The 17,864-nt window shown below is 39.9% G+C and overlaps 2 protein-coding genes and 1 non-coding gene across 3 annotated transcripts; 1 reads left to right on the top strand and 2 right to left on the bottom strand.

Moving 5' to 3' along the window:
- Positions 1-809: 809 nt before the first annotated feature.
- Positions 810-12,458, top strand: LOC145481175 (alanine--glyoxylate aminotransferase-like). The gene is made up of 10 exons (XM_081459601.1): positions 810-2,129; positions 4,332-4,396; positions 4,947-5,047; positions 6,570-6,725; positions 7,936-8,031; positions 8,912-8,981; positions 9,571-9,666; positions 10,177-10,262; positions 11,027-11,072; positions 11,501-12,458. The coding sequence occupies exons 1-10, from the start codon at positions 1,772-1,774 to the stop codon at positions 11,615-11,617; spliced, it is 1,191 nt and encodes a 396-aa protein (XP_081315727.1). The 5' UTR covers positions 810-1,771; the 3' UTR covers positions 11,618-12,458.
- On the bottom strand, positions 10,875-10,947 carry Trnas-uga (transfer RNA serine (anticodon UGA)). The gene has a single exon. It is a non-coding gene; the product is annotated as a tRNA-Ser (tRNA).
- LOC145481193 (uncharacterized) lies at positions 12,450-16,658 on the bottom strand. The gene has a single exon (XM_081459621.1). The coding sequence runs from the start codon at positions 14,859-14,861 to the stop codon at positions 14,316-14,318; it is 546 nt and encodes a 181-aa protein (XP_081315747.1). The 5' UTR covers positions 14,862-16,658; the 3' UTR covers positions 12,450-14,315.
- Positions 16,659-17,864: the final 1,206 nt, after the last annotated feature.

Genomic DNA, 17,864 nt, shown 5'->3' with positions numbered 1-17,864 from the left:
GCGCGCTAATTATGCGTGAAATTATGCGCAAGTAGGGATGCGCAATGCAATACTGGGGAGTGACCTTAAACCCCTGTTACTGATGATGAAAGAAGAGACTCGCAACCAGCAATTGGAAGGCTTTTTAATTTCTCTTACCTCCGTACCTGAGGGAGTTTTATAAGACTGAGTACAACATTTGACATCTCACGGCCAAGCTAGCCAAGATCCTCCGAACCCTTGAAACCCACCCTTGCCACCGGCCACCCTTTTAACCTTGGTCACCATTGCCGCCCTCTCCACTTTTACGAGGATGGCAATGCTAGAGTGACGTGGGTGGAGAGTGGCGAGGGTGTCGAGGGTGGTGAAGTAGAGAAAACTGGGTTCTTTGAGCACTGCACGTCTAGTGGTTGTTCGTTAGCTTTACCCAAGAGCGGCAAAAAAAATCATTCTTCCCTCCCCCCCACCCCCCTCCGCACCGAAAACCTGTCTCTTTTAGCCGGCAGAGTTAGAGCCCGCTAAAAACAGTCCCTTCGGAGAAATATATGTGATTGATTGGCGCGCTGGGTCGGATCCAGGGGTGGCTCGGTCGAACCCCCTAAATGAGATGAAAGATTGCTTAAATACGTGCCGTTTCTGACGAGAACCTTTGTGGGCAAACATCGCTAACAAATATTTTATCTTCTGAAAAAAGGACTAGCTTGAAAAGCGTGAAAATCATATTGAGTCTTTTCCTGGTTTTAAATGCCTAAAATCCGTTTTATTTAAGCACTTTCTTTTTTTATTTGCCTATTTGGTAAAATAACACGTGATTCATGCTTCTGTCAAATTCTACATGGCGCCAAAAGTGACAGTTTTTCTATCGACAGATATCACATGTTAAGCGCCGTAGCTTAGGCCAGAAGCTGAGCCTCTTTGTTAATCAGCTCACCATTGTGTTGTGTAATCGTTCACAAAGATTTCGATTGCCAGCGGCGCACGAAAGTCCAAGGAAAACCACTTTTCTCTTAGGATTCAGGGTTTAATTTGAAGTCCGTGAGTTGTGTCGAAAAGACAGCAGCGAATTAATCGCTTTTTTCGGTCGGCTAGTTCCTACGTCATCAGGAGGGTAAGCATTATTGCAAATACCTAATTTATAAGCGTAGTTCTTGTTTAAATAGCTCAAAACAGAGATGATTTCAAAGATATTAAACAACCACAGTCATCCGTCAACACGCTTTAAATTAGGATTCCGAGAACCTAAATAAGTCTTGGCGGGGGGAGGGGGGGGGGAGTGAAGCATGCCTCGGACCCCTTAGAAGGGTCCACCTTCGACGGAAAATTCTCCGAACCCCCCTTCATCAAATCCTGGATCCGCCCTAGGCGCTCTACATGCTTGGACTATAAAATAAGATCTTTAACGCTGTTTTCCCTCCCGAGAATACCCTCTAATTGATTTGTAACTAAAGCCGCTCGACCAAATCACCAACAGACCTTCAAGAGATCTAAAAGTTGCTTGCACGGAGAGTTTACAGTAAAAAAAAAAAGTACCTTATAGCGAAAATGCAAATGTCAGTTCCGGTCAGAATTCTGTTCTCTTTTTGAGTATGTGGCTTGAGCTCTGTAGGTGCTGTAATCGAATAAATCAAACAGTCGCTTCTTTTCAAGTCCAAGAATCTAGCCAATCAATCCATATCTCATGTTTTTCCCTTTACAAGAGCTTTAAAATTTCCTCGTGCCAAGGCCCCCAGACAGGACAGAAGTACCCATTCCTCCTCGTTCCAAATGCTATTGCGTAATCCACGAAGCCAAGATGGCGGAATGGAAGACAAAAATATCCGTACCACGACAGTTGCTTGTACCCCTGTCTGTACCAAATGTGCTTCTCTTAGGGCCTGGCCCGGCAAATCCATCGATGAGGACTTACAATGCATCTGCTATGCCACTGTTAGGGCATCTGCACCCAGAGTTTTGTAAGATAATGGACGAAACAAAAGCCGGTCTTCAGTACGTGTTTCAGACTCGTAACGAATATACACTTGCTATCACCGGTGCAGGGCATGCGGCGATGGAAGCTTCGATCATGAACCTTGTCGAACGAGGAGAACGCATTCTAGTGTGTGTTAATGGCTTGTGGGGTTCGAGAGCTCGAGAAATTGCTGGACGGCAAGGTGAGACTTGAAAAAGCTAGCTCACGGTCTGCCATAAACGAATTAAATCGTGACACGTGTCTTAGGAAACCTCGAAAATAAAATGTTAGGTTTCAGTTATTCTGAAAAAATTCATAAGTTTTCTTGAGAGTCAAAAGAGTTATTGGAGTTTTTGGAATAATTTGTAGTTGTTATTATTTTCATAATCACATAATAAATTCTTTTTGTTTAGATTATAATTTACTATTAGTAACGAAGAGTCTAAATGACTGGCAGCCGGTCAAGGTTTTAAATAGAGTAATTGACCGGCAGTCAAAACATTTTTGTAGTTTAGGCTAAATAGCACACCGGTTAGCCTAGAAAGCACTCTGGTTATCGTAAAAAACACTCGGGTTTGCCTAAAAAGCACTCTGGTTAGCCTGAATAGCACTCAGGTTAGTTGGAATAGCTCTCTGGTTAGCCTGTCAATGATGGTAAGGGTAACACGATATATACTTGAAATATTCCTAATGATCCCAGTCGGTATCGGTGGTGCAATGATCATGAGTATTGCTTGCAATGCGGTCATCCCGGCTTCGATGCCTCTTGGGGACACCTGTTACATTGTTCTATGAATGTCCTTTTTACTTCATAAAAAATTTTTAAGTCCCACTGCCCGTCATTTAGTTATATCTAAAACCTTGACTGCCTGCCAGTCATATAGCCACAGCGTATTTTAATGATGAAATTTACCTTATTATAAATTTTTTTTTTGTTTTGCAAAAACAAATTAGCAAATGCTAGATTTAAATTTTGATCTTTACAATTTTGTATGATAAATTTTGGTTTGATTTTAAAGTTAAAACTAGCTTGAATTTTATTTCCCTTTGTTTCGATTTATTCAATTGAACCCTTTGTTTCGATTTATTCATATTAAACCAAGCATTAACAATATTGTAAAAATACACAGCAACTACAAATGAGCTAACCCATGATTTGAAAACTCTTAGGCAATTTGAAACAATCTGAACTATTCAGTGATTCTGGAAGATGCAGACGATCAAGCTAGCAGGCTTGCATAGGAAAATATGGCTGCACTATCAAACACTTGTGAAAACTAAATTGGTTTGAAATATTTCAAACAATAGCAAATTTCAACCACATTGTCTTGTATAATTTTGTTCACAATTGGCATGAAAAGCCATTGAAACTCTGCAGCAGATATGGCTTAAAGCCCTGTCCAGTATCCCTTGTGCAATGAATGGATGTGCATGTGCTTTGCAAGATATATATGAAAAATATTAACAAATGTTCATACTTCAGCATGCATCATTGAGTTATGATGCAGTTGTGCAGTTTGGTGAGCATGAAAGAAGGGGTTTCTGGAAAAACCCAAATAGCAAATAGCGAATAGTCACAAATAGCGAATAGTCCCAAATAGCAAATAGTGCAAATAGTCTTGAATAGTGCGAATAGTGGCAAACAGCCACAAATATTTACTAATAGTCGTGATTAGAGGCAAATGGGCCGGGGGGGGGGGGGGGGGGGTGGGAATAGTGACAAATGACAGAAATTTGGTACCCAGTACCTTGTAGTCAACCTTGCAGCAATGTGGGATGTGATTTTCCCGCTTAAAAGCATAGATGCTTATCAGGAAAAAGGGTGTTTCTAAACGTAATTTCGTCTGTTTTTACCGCTGCAGAAGTGTAAATTATACATCTTTATTATGTTATCCTTGTGTTTTCTGTTTTCTAAATGTTGCTGATGGACAGCCTTAGCCTGAGTCCTGTGAAGAAAAGGTATTATAAATTCACTGAAATTTTGTTGCTTATTTGGATAATTAATTAACGCAAGATATAGCTTAAATGTTGTTGTCAGTTATCAGAGCAGCTCATTTGTGTCTTTTCAGTTGATAAACTAATCACAGACAACTTGCCTCACATTTGTATAATATTATTTTTTCACAGAACGTGCTTGGTCAAATATATCAGTATCCATGGATAACCGCTATTGCTCCACATGATCAATTTCAATGAATCCTGATCAGTGCTGAGCAAAAGCAGTGACTATTGATCTATTTGTCACTATTCACAACTGTTCACCACTATTCAAGACTATTCGCATTATGTCTGCAATTTGCTATTCGCTATTCCCAACTATTCGCTATTCGCTATTCGGGTTTTCCAGACACCCTGAAAGAAGCGTGAGAGTTGCTTGAGGTATTAGTACAAATTTACCTTTAAGGATGTGATGTAAGAGTACTTGAAAAGTCACCTGGAGGATATCATACGTATGGTGAAATTGAACAGGTGAGAGATTTAGTATATGGCTTTATGAATAGCCTTTATGCCAATCCTTCCTCTGAAAACACAAATTGTAAATAACTTTTATGATAAGCAAATGCCCTGAAAGTAACAAAAATGAAAAATACTCATGTTAAAACAGCACAAAGGCAACAGAAGTTTTGCATACAGAAAATTTCAACCCATATTAAGTGGCCACCTATTAAATGGCCACCCCTGTAAGGCGGTCAGTAATCAAAGTCTCCATTAGGGCTTTTCTTTTCTTTTTACCTCTGTTAAGCAGCCAATCCCTTTTAAGTGGCCACTATCCATTTCCCTGAGGGTGGCTGTTTAATAGGGGTTGAACTGTAGTCAAATGAGGCTTTATGGTGGGTTTTGAATATGTGAAGTAATCAGGATTATGACCTGTATTGTTTACTTCACCCTTTCTTTATTTATTTGAGACAATGCTTAGTAGCAATGCATTTGTGAGTTTAAGAATCTATTTTAATTGTTTCTAAGATTCATTCTATTTTGCTAATAATTTATCATTGTAAACTGTTATTTTCTTTGTAAGGGTCTCAAAGAACACAACCCGTCAGTGCTGTTTCTTGTTCATAGTGAGTCTTCCTCAGGAATATGTCAGCCACTGGATGGCATTGGAGCTTTGTGCCACAGGTGAGCTAAGAAACAAAACTTGTAAGATCAGTCTTTAGAAAGGCTTTATAGGTAGGCAAGGGTTTCATTAAGGTGTGGCACTGGGCAAATTGACCAGCTGTGCGGATGATTTTGCCCACCTAGTTTGACTTTCCAGAGGAAAGTTTTTCTTATCAAGAAGTTCAGTTCAGAACATATTGCCCCCCCCCCCCCCCCCCCCCTGTGAAAACCTGTTGCCCTCCTGCTGAAAACGTTCATAAAACCCCTGGGTATGTGTTGTGGGATAAAGTATCATGATGGTTTTTGAGGTTCTCCTTCTTATATCGCAGTGGCAGATCTAGGGGAGGGGCCTGGGGGGCCCAGGGCCTCCACTTATTTTGGGTAAAAAAGAATCGCAGAAGGAAGAGAAGCCAGCAGGGCAAGCCCTCCCCCCCCCCCCCCACTTCCTTAGCTCAAGGTCTGGATCTCCAACTGTATAAGGTATCATTTAGGCTGCTGTTGGCACTGTGTTCCTGGTGTCACTGATCCTTTGATAGAGTACTTCCCAGCTAAATGAAAAGCAAATGATCTGTTATTAAAACCAAATTGTCCATCACAGAATTAAAAAATATATACAGGCAAAAACTAACGATAGATAAATCCGACGTTTTGGCGACATCTTGGCGCCATTGTCAAGGGAAACTAATTAAATATGCGATTTCAAGAGTAACTAAGAGTTCAGAGTTTCTAATTTGCATAAGTTAGACAAAGACTTTAGCGCGAACTGAGTCTGATTGTACATTTAAACACGGTCGTAATTAGTTTCCCTTGACAATGGCGCCAAGATGTCGCCGAAACGTCAGATTTATCCATCGTTAGTTTTTGCCTGTATATGTTTATCTAAATCATTGTTGATTAGAATTAAAAAAGCAATTTTATACAGATCTGTGTTTTGCCTAGCTCTTTTAGCCATTGTTTTTGTCATCATTCAACACTTGCCATCCCCTCAGTGGCTCACCATTAAATATTGCTATGTAGTTGAGTTGACATATTCACACCATTCTTAGTCATTGTTTCTCCCTTTTTATTGGAGTATCCCATTTTATCTGAACTTAATATCCCATATCCCATTAATTTTTCCCAAACATATCCTGCCTATTAAATATCTTGTATCGCAAAAACCCCTAATAGGGCCTGACTTGTCCTCACCCCTCTACGGAATGAAAGGAAGTAAGTAAGTGAAACTGTCTAATAGAAGTCACATACAATGCCTGCATAACAGTGTGCATGGTACTTTATCGGCTTTGATTCTAGATCAATTGACCCCTAAGTCGTTGTGAGTTGTTTTCTTAGGTAAGGTGCTTTACCATCACTGTGATATGGGAAGCTGTGATGAGTTGGCATTCCAAGTAGGGTAGTACCAATGGACATTCCAACTGCCAACTCTGTACAACAAAATCTGAAGTTGAGTGCTGGCTTGTGAAGCCTTAAGGTTCTAAGTAAGTTACTTTTCAGTTCTCCTCTGATTACTAGAATTTCTTATTTATGTGATTATTGATTGCAGGCATAATTGCTTAATAATTGTGGACACTGTTGCTTCCCTTGGTGGAACACCTTTCTTCACTGATGACTGGGACCTAGACTGTGTCTATTCAGGTTCTCAGAAGTGTCTTGGAGCACCTCCTGGAATTGCACCAATTACTTTCAGTCCCAGAGCCATGTAAGTGTCATCCTTGGAGCAGCAATGCCTGAAATAAAGAGATACTTACATGTAGATTGAGCGAGAGGTGTTCTGAAGTAATGTGTGCTCCTGATGATGTATTTCCATGGGCATCTCTGCTGGTCTGATCAAATTCAAAGTTTATATTAACTAAGTATAAGACCTTTAACGATGCTTTTACCAAACCACTGCAACACAGCACAATGTAGATGTTAACCTGATGATGAGATTATCCTCAGATTATCAGGGGTGGTGAATGGTAAATGCTACACTTTGCTCGAAGGCAAAACTAGCATTTTTCTTTGTGAGCCTGGGATTTTTTAAATTTCAAGACCAGACTTCAAAGTGTTTTAAAAAATTAGACTGCAAGACCCTTGAAATTTGTCAACAATTTTGCAAGACCCATGGCTTGGCTTGCCAAGTTTTGAAAATTCAAGATTTGGATATTCAAGATCTGGCTTGTCAAATATTGAAAATTTAATATATTTTTTTATTCAAGATCTGGCTTTGTCAAATTTGTATATTCAAGATTTGGATATTCGAGATCTGGCTTGTCAAACATTGAAAATTTAAGATTTGGGTATTCAAGATCTGGCTTGCCAAATAGTGAGAATTCAAAATTCGATAATTCAAGACTTGGCCTGCCAAACATTGAAAATTCAAGATTTGAACTTCAAGATTTTGTCTGCTGAATATTGAAGATTCAAGATTTGGATGTTAAAGCTTTGCCCTGCTAAATATTGAAAGTTGAAGATTTGGAAAAGTATTCAAAGTGTCACCAAATAATGAAAATTCAAGATTTGAGGATTTAAGATTTGGCTTGACAAATATTGAAAAGTCAGGAATTAGAAATACAAGATTTGCAAGATTCAGGCCGTAACTGTGTCCACTGTCAATCAAAATGTTTATGTTATTAAGTTAAGCCTTATTCACTGTTGAATTTTTTAAATATTTAAATACTTAAGCACAGAAATATGGCTTTTCCTTGCATTCTCAGGTTTTCCCGCTCTTTCTAGTAGATATTTCCCTTTCAGGCAGCTGCCAGTAAATATGTCAGGAAACTAACTCCTAGGCTATATAGTACATGGAAGAACTTAGGCATTACTGTTTCACGAGACTTGGAAACACAATCAGGAATGAAACCCGACTTCTTCTTTTAGCTGAACATGAAATGAACTTAACCTATGTTGCTTCTTTTTGCTTTGTTCAGTGCTAAGGTAAACAGCCGGAAAACCAAAGTGGCATCTTTTTACCTGGACATAAAAGAACTGGGGAATTACTGGGGTTGTGATGGTGGGCCAAGAAGGTAGACAGCAAACTTTTGATCTCAGTTGTTTTCTGTGACTGATTGACAGTACTCTTTTAGACCATCCCTAATTGTTTTCAATATTTATTGACTATTACAAACAGGAGAAATACTTCATACTATTTATAATAAATTTTCATATTCTAAGGTAAATCAATATAATTTCTTACTCAGGTTAATCCATGTCTCATGATAATAGGCATTTTGCAACAGTTGGTCGCATGACGTGCCTTTCAAGAACATACTGATAATGGAAGATGTTATCAGAAATGGAAAGAACATTGACAAAGAAGATTACATGCAAATTTTCAGGTTTATATTCTTTCAGAGCGAGTTTTTATGGACGGTAGAGAATTTACAAGAATTTGTTATGGAAGAAGTCGCCTTGCCCTCCAGTCATGCTCCAGTGGTTTTCCGTACAAATCCTGCTTGTAATTTTGCGTGTTCTCAAACTGCCAAAAACTCTTTGCCTTTCGGTTTGAGATCCTGAATTGCCCTACTCTTGCTAATAGTTCATCCCTTTTTGTATCTCCTATAGTTATATGCCAGCAATTATCTTTTGTATTGATTAATAGCGGAAAAGATCTCTGAAGGGTAAAGCTCCTCGTTTCCATACAAAAACCTTCTAATTTTGCATAATTTAAATCGTCATTTCATCTTAAACTTACACTAAAGGGCAGTGGTTTGAAAATTGGTGCTCTGGCTATTTAAACCGTGATCTTTCCAGTTCTGAAATTCATATAACTGTAGCTAAAAGTTTAGAAATTATCAGTCACCTCACCAACTGTTGCAAAAGGCCTACCTTTTATAATATTGGCATATGATCGTTAATTTTGGGTATAAATTAAATGTGTTAAACCTAATTACTGTTTCTGTTTAGATATCACCACACAGGAGCAGTAAGTCTGGTTTATGCTTTGAGAGAAAGCCTGGCACAGATAGCTGAGGAGGTACTAGTATGATAAGCACACAACACAGTCAAAGCCTTAGTTTGCAAATACTACTCTGCACGCATTCAGTACCTGTTCTGCTATTTTACTATCTTGGCTCGTTCCTTTTTGCTCCAGCTTTCCTCAGAGCACAGGATCCGCAGTTCAAAGTTAAGATCTGTTTTATATTCACTTGTATCATGGGTTGTACAGCTGTATGTGTGGGAAGGACTACAGCCACAAAGTCCTCTGCACAAGCTATGGGCTTGGTTGATTGCATGTTGCAGATTGTAGATTGCAGTCGAAGAATCGTAAATCACTCGCCTGCGGCTCGTGATTTAAGAATTCTTCCAACATCCCACGTGGTTTATCAGCCTACAAACCATAAAAATTTGTGGTCTATTGCTTAATAATAAGCTGGTCATAACATTGAAGTCGTTAACATGTTTGCAAGAATGCCAAAAACAGGTGTCTGGTACTTGTTTTACTAGACCTAGTAGCTAAGGGGAACTTAATAAGATCTTGCCAAAATTATCAAGTCCCTCAGTAAGTACAAAAGGTAAAATTAACACTGTGACTTATAACCTCAGCTTTGACATCTGTTCATTAGGGACTTGAGAATTCATGGAAAAGACATCGTAAAACTATTGAACATCTCTGGACTGGGATTGAAAGGATGGGACTAAGGATGTTTGTTAAAGATAAGGTATGTAAAGTTCTCATTGAATTATACATTTTTTTAGTCGACTTGATTTTCCAAAAGGTCAAGTCTTCAAAAAAAAACAAAAAGAAAAAAGAAAAAGAAAAAGCTACAATGGGCGACATAATTAGATGACACATTGTCTTTCAATAGTACTGTTAGTGCACCAAATAACACCACTCTTTATATCGCGCAATAAACTGTGGAAAAGACCCCGCTCGCTCATTCAATGGTGCTTGTTTGTAGCTCAAGGTCACAGCAATTGCCACACAACATTGTTTGGGGGGGAGAGGGCTGAAAGGACAACCTAGGAGGGCAAAAAGGGATCGCAGTGACGAAATAGGGGATTAAAAGGGTCGATCGATATGTCAACAATTTTGTCGCCGATTGTAGGGGTAGTCATAATTAGCTTATTTAATTGTGATGCATATCTTTCTTTCTGTTTTTTTTTGTTTTTTTTTCTTTCATTGATTCATATATGAATTAATTTCTATTTCTTTTCTCTCTGTGACATAGGCTCTACGTCTTCCAACAGTCACAAGTATTCTCATTCCTGAAGGATTACCAGATTGGAAGGCTGTCCCACAATATCTCATGAAAAGGTGTGCAATAACCCGTGTATGAACTGGCATATATATTGGTTAAGTATATTCTTCTGGAAACAAGATTTTTTTAACAGATAGGTCCTGCTTTCTAAGTGGATGTTAATAAGGAACCTCATACATGAGACACTTCGTACAGATAAAGAAAATTGTTTTGAACAATTTTTTTTTTTTAAAAGCGTGTCTTCAAAGAGAAATACAGAATACATTTATACTTGTTATTCAATGGTTTCTCGTGGTATACCTGGGAATATCTCACAAGTCACTAACCTGGGAGGAAAAGTCACTTGGTTTCTCTCATTCTTCCTTCTGAACTACCGTCGCATGAAAAATTACTGCTGTCCCGCATGTAGCGTTCACTAGTCGCTTTTAGTAGTCACTGTGGGTGGATTTCGTTCGAAAAATGTTCAAATGTTGTTGTTTGTAGTGGTCAATGCGCTTAGCTACACCTAGCTAGTTCACAGGCATGCCACTTAAACTGAAAGAAACAAATATATCAACTAACCATAATAGGCTTAAAAATCCCAACTGGCGGGAGGCAGACCATTTGGCTATTTACAAACATGACCGAGAAGCTTAACAAGGGTCTACCGAGAAACAACTCCAGCTTAGTGGTCAGAGCGGGACTTGAACCCGCGACCTCCGGATTTCAAGTCCGGCGCCCTAGCCACTCGGCCACGCTGCCTCCTGTATTTCTGGTAATTCCTTTTTTTTTCTTGAGCAAGTGAACAAAAAGGTAAAGGCGTGGTGTTTTTATTCACTAGGCACAAGGTTGAACTTGTAGGAGGTATTGGTCCTACAGTTGGAAAGGTGATGTACTTAGATATGATTGATATATGGATCGGATGCAGAATATATGAAGTATTCAGTTTACCCAGTGCATACTCTGCATTTCTGCTACACACATGCCGCTTAAGTGAGCACTGAGCCTATTCCAAGAAGCGCCCTCCTTCAAATTGACGCCCAGGCTATTCCAATAAGTGCTACTTTGATCAGATTTCTACCCCTTGCAGTTGTATGGGTATCAGAGGAAATTCCACGGTCGCTACTTTACTAGTTGTGAAGTTTGATTGCGAAAATAATCCAAGAGATATCTTCAAGTACCGCTTCAAACCCGTGCCGGCGTATTTTCCGAGTTCTGGGCCAAAGCATTATACCCCGTATGATGTCGGCAAAAGGTAGCTATTCCTAATGGAGGGGGTATTGTAGTTACTAACCTGCTTTCTCTCACTCCTCAGGTATGGCGAGTAGGATTCATGGGACACAACTCGCACCCGGAGAATGTGGACATGTTCTTGCGACTTTTCAAAGAAGCGCTAGAAGTCGTGAAAGGCCTTCCAAAGTCCCAGCTTTGACAATAATGCCAGTTAACTTTTGAATTTCTCTTAATGTAACCCAGACATCAAGAAAGATATTTTAGAGAGGAAGGAAACGAGAGATTTTAAGTTATTTATGAGCCTCGCCAGAGAATGTTCACCTAGTGAAAACATGAAATACATTCGTTAGAAACTGGTCTGTCCCACTTTCAATTCCATTGTTTGTCTTCATTTGACCCATATAATTTATTTCAGACATACATTCAATCAATGGGCCTAATGAGATTAGAAACGGGGTCTAAGCCATGGCCAGGGTGACAGTTACTTTTTTAGGCGCATCACTTCGGTGCATGGCTAGCACGGGCCTTGTGTCCTTGAAAATGAAGTAAGGTAGCTTATCGCCTTGAACGGTCCTAGAATTTTAACAGCAGTCCTTGAATTTTGTTGGCAAGGGAGAAGGGTTGGTGTTAACCCGTGGTGAATTCGTGTGGCGACACTTCTATCCTTCTTTATGAATGGCTCGCTCATACATCCTTTGGAAATAAATGCGTACATAACGAGGTCAAGGCCCGGCCTACGTAACGACAACCCTTTCAGTGCTTCTTTCTACTCAAATATATAAATAGATGCCGGTAAATTGTTACGCAAATCAGTGTGGTTCGGGGATCCATATAGCCATAGCAAAAGCCTAAGTTTCGGAAGTCAAACATTTCGGAACATGTTAAGTAATTGAAGCTTGTTTAGAACCTTCGCTTGTTTGAGCTCTAGATAATAGCTGGGAACACTGGTACAATACGAAGAACACTTTGTTCAGATTCAGTTTTTTGTATCAAACTGGTCAATAATTCATCTTATTATATGGCAAGCTCCGCGAGCGGGCAAGATGGAGCTATCTTGCCCGCTCGGGACTGCCCGCCGTGTCCCGCAAGAAAAATTTCCCCGAAAGCCGTATAATAAATCCTTTATTGACCAAGCTTGTTCGGTCAAGATGGCTGGATATTGGCCTCGTTCTTTTTTTGCGAGTTTATGGACCTCGACTCCGTCTCGGTCCATAAACTCGCAAAAAAAGAACTTGGCCAATATCCAGCCATCTTGACCGAACAAGCTTAGTCAATAACCCATATTTGTTGAAACAAAGGAAATTGTAACAATGGCAGGGATGTATAATTATTCCTCCTTTTCCTTGCTTAGTTTCGACTGAGGTGGTTTGTCAAAACTGTCGCAGCAGTCTCAAAATAAAATCGAATTTAGTCAACAATAGTCCCCTGCCCGACATATTTTGAACTCTCTTCTCGCTGTTAAGAATACAATGGAACACTCTCACGTGTCTGAGACATTGTTGTGGACGAGAATAATGAACAATTTAAACATGATCTCAGGCCCATTCTCACGCTAAAACGTCCAGAAATTCAGATTCAGCTTAAAACTGTTTGAGGAAAACTGTCAGCCGGGGAAATCACGTGATTATCACGACACCATCGCTCTCGAACAGCTCCGTTTTCAAAATGTTTTCCGTCCACGCTAAAACGAAAAAGCCAGCGTTTTCAAATTCCTCGGGTTGGAAGAGCGTTTTCGAAAAGCAACGTTTTCGTGACAGATTATTGTGGACGACAGGCCTAGCCGTAGAATTAAAGCAACGTGTTCAAGTGTGGACGCTGCCTTAATTGCAACAACGTTTTTCCTGATATATCGTGATACGTGAAGCCTTAAAAGTATCAGTTTATTGTCGAGATTCGAGACTCACGCACAATACACTCGATTAGTTTTTCTCTGGGCTTTGTCCTCAATTTATTAATATTCGTTATTCATGATCATCTTCGCTTACGGTAGTGATTTTCTTCAATTAACATATTATCTTGATGACGGACGAAAGTTTTCATGCATTATTTAACTTTTGTCCCAAGTCACAGTGCTCTAAGTCACGAAGAATGCATTTATCAATGAGTTTCTTTTGTTCTGCATCCCCAAGTGATCATCACAAATTCTAATATCTGACGTTCTCATGTAAATTGAACAATTAAATCAGTCTGTGTTCAGAAAATTTACTACAAAAAATCTTTTCGTGTCTTTTTTGACTTCACTGATCAAGATCAAGCTCAAAAAGGGTTCTGATTCTCTCAGTTTCCTTTTTGGGGGAGGAAAATTATACAATTTCTGAAGAGAGTTGAATATTATATGCAACTTGTCTCGTTTGCTTCCCGATGGTTGATACATATAAAGAAACAACTGCGACAGATGTCTTGTGATTGAGAAACGTGTCGCATTAATTTGTGATCAGTTCTTTTTTTTTTTTTTTTAATTCCTCCGTCATTACAGATTCGTCCGTAGAACTCTCCCTCTGCTTTTTTTATCCATAGTGATAAGAAAGAACGTTCAAGTATTCTTGAAAGATTTGTCTTAATCGTCTTCCTTCTGAATATACATGAAGTCAGTTCACCCCCTTTATTCCACATCTTTTATTTAATCAGAATACGTCATATCAGCTGCAGATAACCCAGTGAAAGGTATTGATTGACATGTGGATGCAAGCTGCCATAGTTATTTCAAATTTAGAAGTTTCAGATTTTGTGTAAATTTTTCAGTGGAAGAAGCAAACAACGTTATCGCGGTTTTTTCCCGTCATCTTTGCTCGTCCCTGTAGCAGAAGTCTAAATATACAGTATTTGCTATTCCTCGTTTTTCAACACTGCGTCGAGCACAGACTGTTTTCAAAATAAAGCGTGTTTTCACTCCACGTTCATATCAGAAATCTATCCTTAAGTGTTTCCTGTATCACCATTGCCTTGCGCATCTTGTGCAAGCTGATTCCTCCCTGAAAGATCTCCTTTTCGAGCTCTTCACAAATGCTTCCCCTTCGTGGCGTCTCAGAGTACGCCTCGAGACAAATCTCTTCGGGCAAGGTATCCAATTCTGGACTTTCTTGAATCGCAGAAGAGCTTTCGCAATAATGCGAACCTCCTCGCTTTTCCTTTAAAAACGCAGCGTCATCCAGGGACTTTTCCGTCTTCAAAACTCTGTTTTTCCTAGACGGTTTTTCGTGACTCATACTTACCCATCTGGTTTTTGACAGCTTAAGGCTCCCGTTAAACAGTTTTCTTCTTTGATTAGCCGGTATGAAAGAAGATGGTGCCACTCTCTCAGTCAAGTCGTTACTCGATTTTTCGCTGTTAACGACATAAGATGAAGTCTCCGATCTCTCGTCTTGTCTCCCCTTCACTGAAGTACAGTTTCGAGGTTTAAGGTCAGGGTGTTTTTCTCCTCGAGATTGAATGCCTCTATCCATAGTTTTATGAAAACATTTCAAGTATTCATGAGTGAATTTTCTGGGTCCTCCGACTTCGTCTTGACTTCCATTCGTCTAACCAGTGTTCAGAATTTACAAGTTGTTCGCATTCGCCCTGTGACATAGTCATTATTAAAACTAATTACAAGGAAGACAATGGTCGGTGTAAATTACTTCGAAATCTCCCACTTGTCACGCTGCGACAACAAGACGCTTTTTTTCCTAATTTATTGAACAGTTCGTGGTCGGCTCGTTGAAATATCCGCGGTCGACTTGCAATGAATAAAGCGAGTAAAATGAATGAAAATGCTATTTGAAAAGTTTTGATATCATCTGCTGCATTAATTCAAATGAAAAGCTGATTGCCTAAAAGCATTTTAATCACCACAAGACTGAATAGCTATCAGTCAAGTTTGCCAGTGTGTGCGCGCTATTAGAACTAACTACTCATTTCATCACAGGGGTTCGTTTGCAGACAGGAATAAGCGTCAACACATTTCACGCACAGATAAGCAAAGCGCGATACAAGACAGTCTGCATGGATTTGAAATTCTATCAATTTGTTTCAAACCTTGGAGTCTTTCCATGTGTTTTTAGCGCGCTTTTGTGATCTTTTTTGGCAATTTTCAGTCACGTGGTCCTGTTAAAGGTGGATTTGAAGTCGACTCCAGCCGCCATTTTCTTCTCTTTCGGTGACGTGATACAAATGTCTACTTTTTGGAAGATTTTCCACCGGGTTGACCCAGATTTTTTTCACGGGGCGTCTCCCCCGACGAGCAGTCATTTTGAAACTCGTGGCGGAGAAGACGATGGACCTCCCGGTCGAATCCTAAAAGGGGCCACCTCGTCCCCAGGGTTTTCTCCTTGACGATTTTCAAAAGCTATGGCGGCTGTGTCCATTTGAACACTTTGGGAGGGGAGGGAGGGGGAAGACACCGTGAACGCAATTTAGTTGTCTTGTTCGAGCACACAATGGCCCCCTGACCAGAGCTCGAACCTGTGTGAGCGCGCAAACCGTTTGTCCACTTCCCCTTTCGTTCAATGCGAATTATCTTCGTATCAAACATCATTTTTGAACCCTTTTATTTCTCATTTGTTTCTTACAGAGTACAGTTGTAGGAAGTCTCAATCCCTTGTAGAGTTTCCTAAGGGGAGGGGACATAGGGAGACAGGGAACAGTCGTCCCGGCGGCGCTTCAAATATCACGTTCTGTAATTTCCCAACCCTTTACTGACCTTGTACTCTAACCAAAGCGTCTGTAAAAGAGACAGACTCGGAAGACTCAGTTAGCTAGCTTATTACATGTTACTATATTATTATATCCAGAAGCTTATCAGGGTGATATGCTTCTGTTATGTCTTATTTTAGTTTCTACAGCATGATTTACACTACAAACGGGGCGATAACTTGGCTAGTTCTTTAATCGTTTCCTTTGTTCTTTTACATAGGTAATTAAGGTACAGTAACATTGCGGTGTAGTTCGTCAAACTACACATTAGCTGCAGACGTCATGGTTGCACAATGTTTTCAACTAGAGCATCAATATGCAAAGGAAAAATTTGTATACTGAGTGTAACTAACCAAATAGAATGAAAGCTTAGTAATTTCCGTGGGCCGAGTCCAATTTGCCAATCTGAGGAATTTCTACTCGTCGACTTGAACTTGAGATAGCGAAGGGCTACAGTGCTTCAAACATCGGACCAATCTCAATATTCTCAAGTATTCTCCGGAACAACGTTTAGGACTGCGCAACAGTTCGCCTTTTTTCGCGCGTGGTATACGGATTGTTTTATACTGTCTTGGCTTGGCGAGCGTTTGGCTAGGCCTCAATCAATCTACTAACGAAGTTATATTTTTCGAAAAAATATTATGGAACAAAAAGATCTCAAAATAGATGCAAAGTAGAAACTAAATGTGAAACCTATAATTATATTCATACAAATTTACAATAATATAAATGAATAACTGCGTCCTTACATTTTTCAGTCAATAGACGGATTCGACCTTACAATTGTACAAATTGCCACACGCAACTGATTGCATTGGAGTATGTACAAACAGGACAATTGTAACCTCCCATATGTATCATCACATGACCTAAATCGGCTGGCAACAACACGTTATCTAAATCCATCTATGATGTCATTGAATGGAACTCATCTCAGTGCAAAGTCCAACTTTTAGCAACAAAATATATAAAAGCCACTGATGTATCCCATAATGCTGCCGTTTACTTTTGGCGCGAAGTCTTGACATTTCGACCGTTTTGATACTTACTTGATATACCTTTAGGCTCCTCGTGGAGCAAAGGCGCGCTGTCCACAATGCTTCGCCAACGGACTCAGTTTGTTGCCGTTTTGATAAAAGGCGCATATTTTATGTGAGAGCGGCAAGCGAGTGTCTTTGAGAGAAAAGAAAGATCTCTTTATCCAATGTTTGTACGCTTAGTTTTGTCCACCCAGAGTATATGCATGTATATGGATCGCCCCTTCATTTACATGTAAAGCTTCAAACCGTATCATCATTTACTCAGTATCCACGCCATAGCATTTTTGCATTATTGTTGCACGCGCCTGCTCCTTCTAAAGAAGATGCCAGTTCGTTAAATTGACCGCAACTATAAGGTCCCTTCTCAAAGACCTCAACGTCGCACCCTTTTGCAAGATGCACTTTTCGATCTGATCGCAAATTGCTTTTCGTCGCTTGTTTGGCGCGCACGGATTGTAGATGTACTCATCGCCGCTTACAAACACAGCTGCAAGACGTTCTTCTTCGATGATTTCCTCCCTCGCTGTACTGTTTGTGCTGCAGCCTGTCACTACAGTTCTGTGCTTAAAGCTCTCCGAGAAGGAGCGTCGTATCCCCTGTGTTTTGGACGCTATTAATTTTTTCACCGAGTCATTTCTTTGTAGCACTGGTCTCGCGCCTTTGCCAACTTTGTTGAACTCGCTTTTCAAAGAACCGTTGTTTGTTTGCTTTATCGATGTAGCTGTTGCTTGGAAA

The sequence above is a fragment of the Orbicella franksi genome, chromosome 3 (genome assembly GCF_964199315.1).
Source record: "Orbicella franksi chromosome 3, jaOrbFran1.1, whole genome shotgun sequence".
NCBI lineage: Eukaryota > Metazoa > Cnidaria > Anthozoa > Scleractinia > Merulinidae > Orbicella > Orbicella franksi.
Note: the sequence above shows the minus strand (reverse complement) of the source record. Positions and strands in the feature narration are given on the sequence as shown.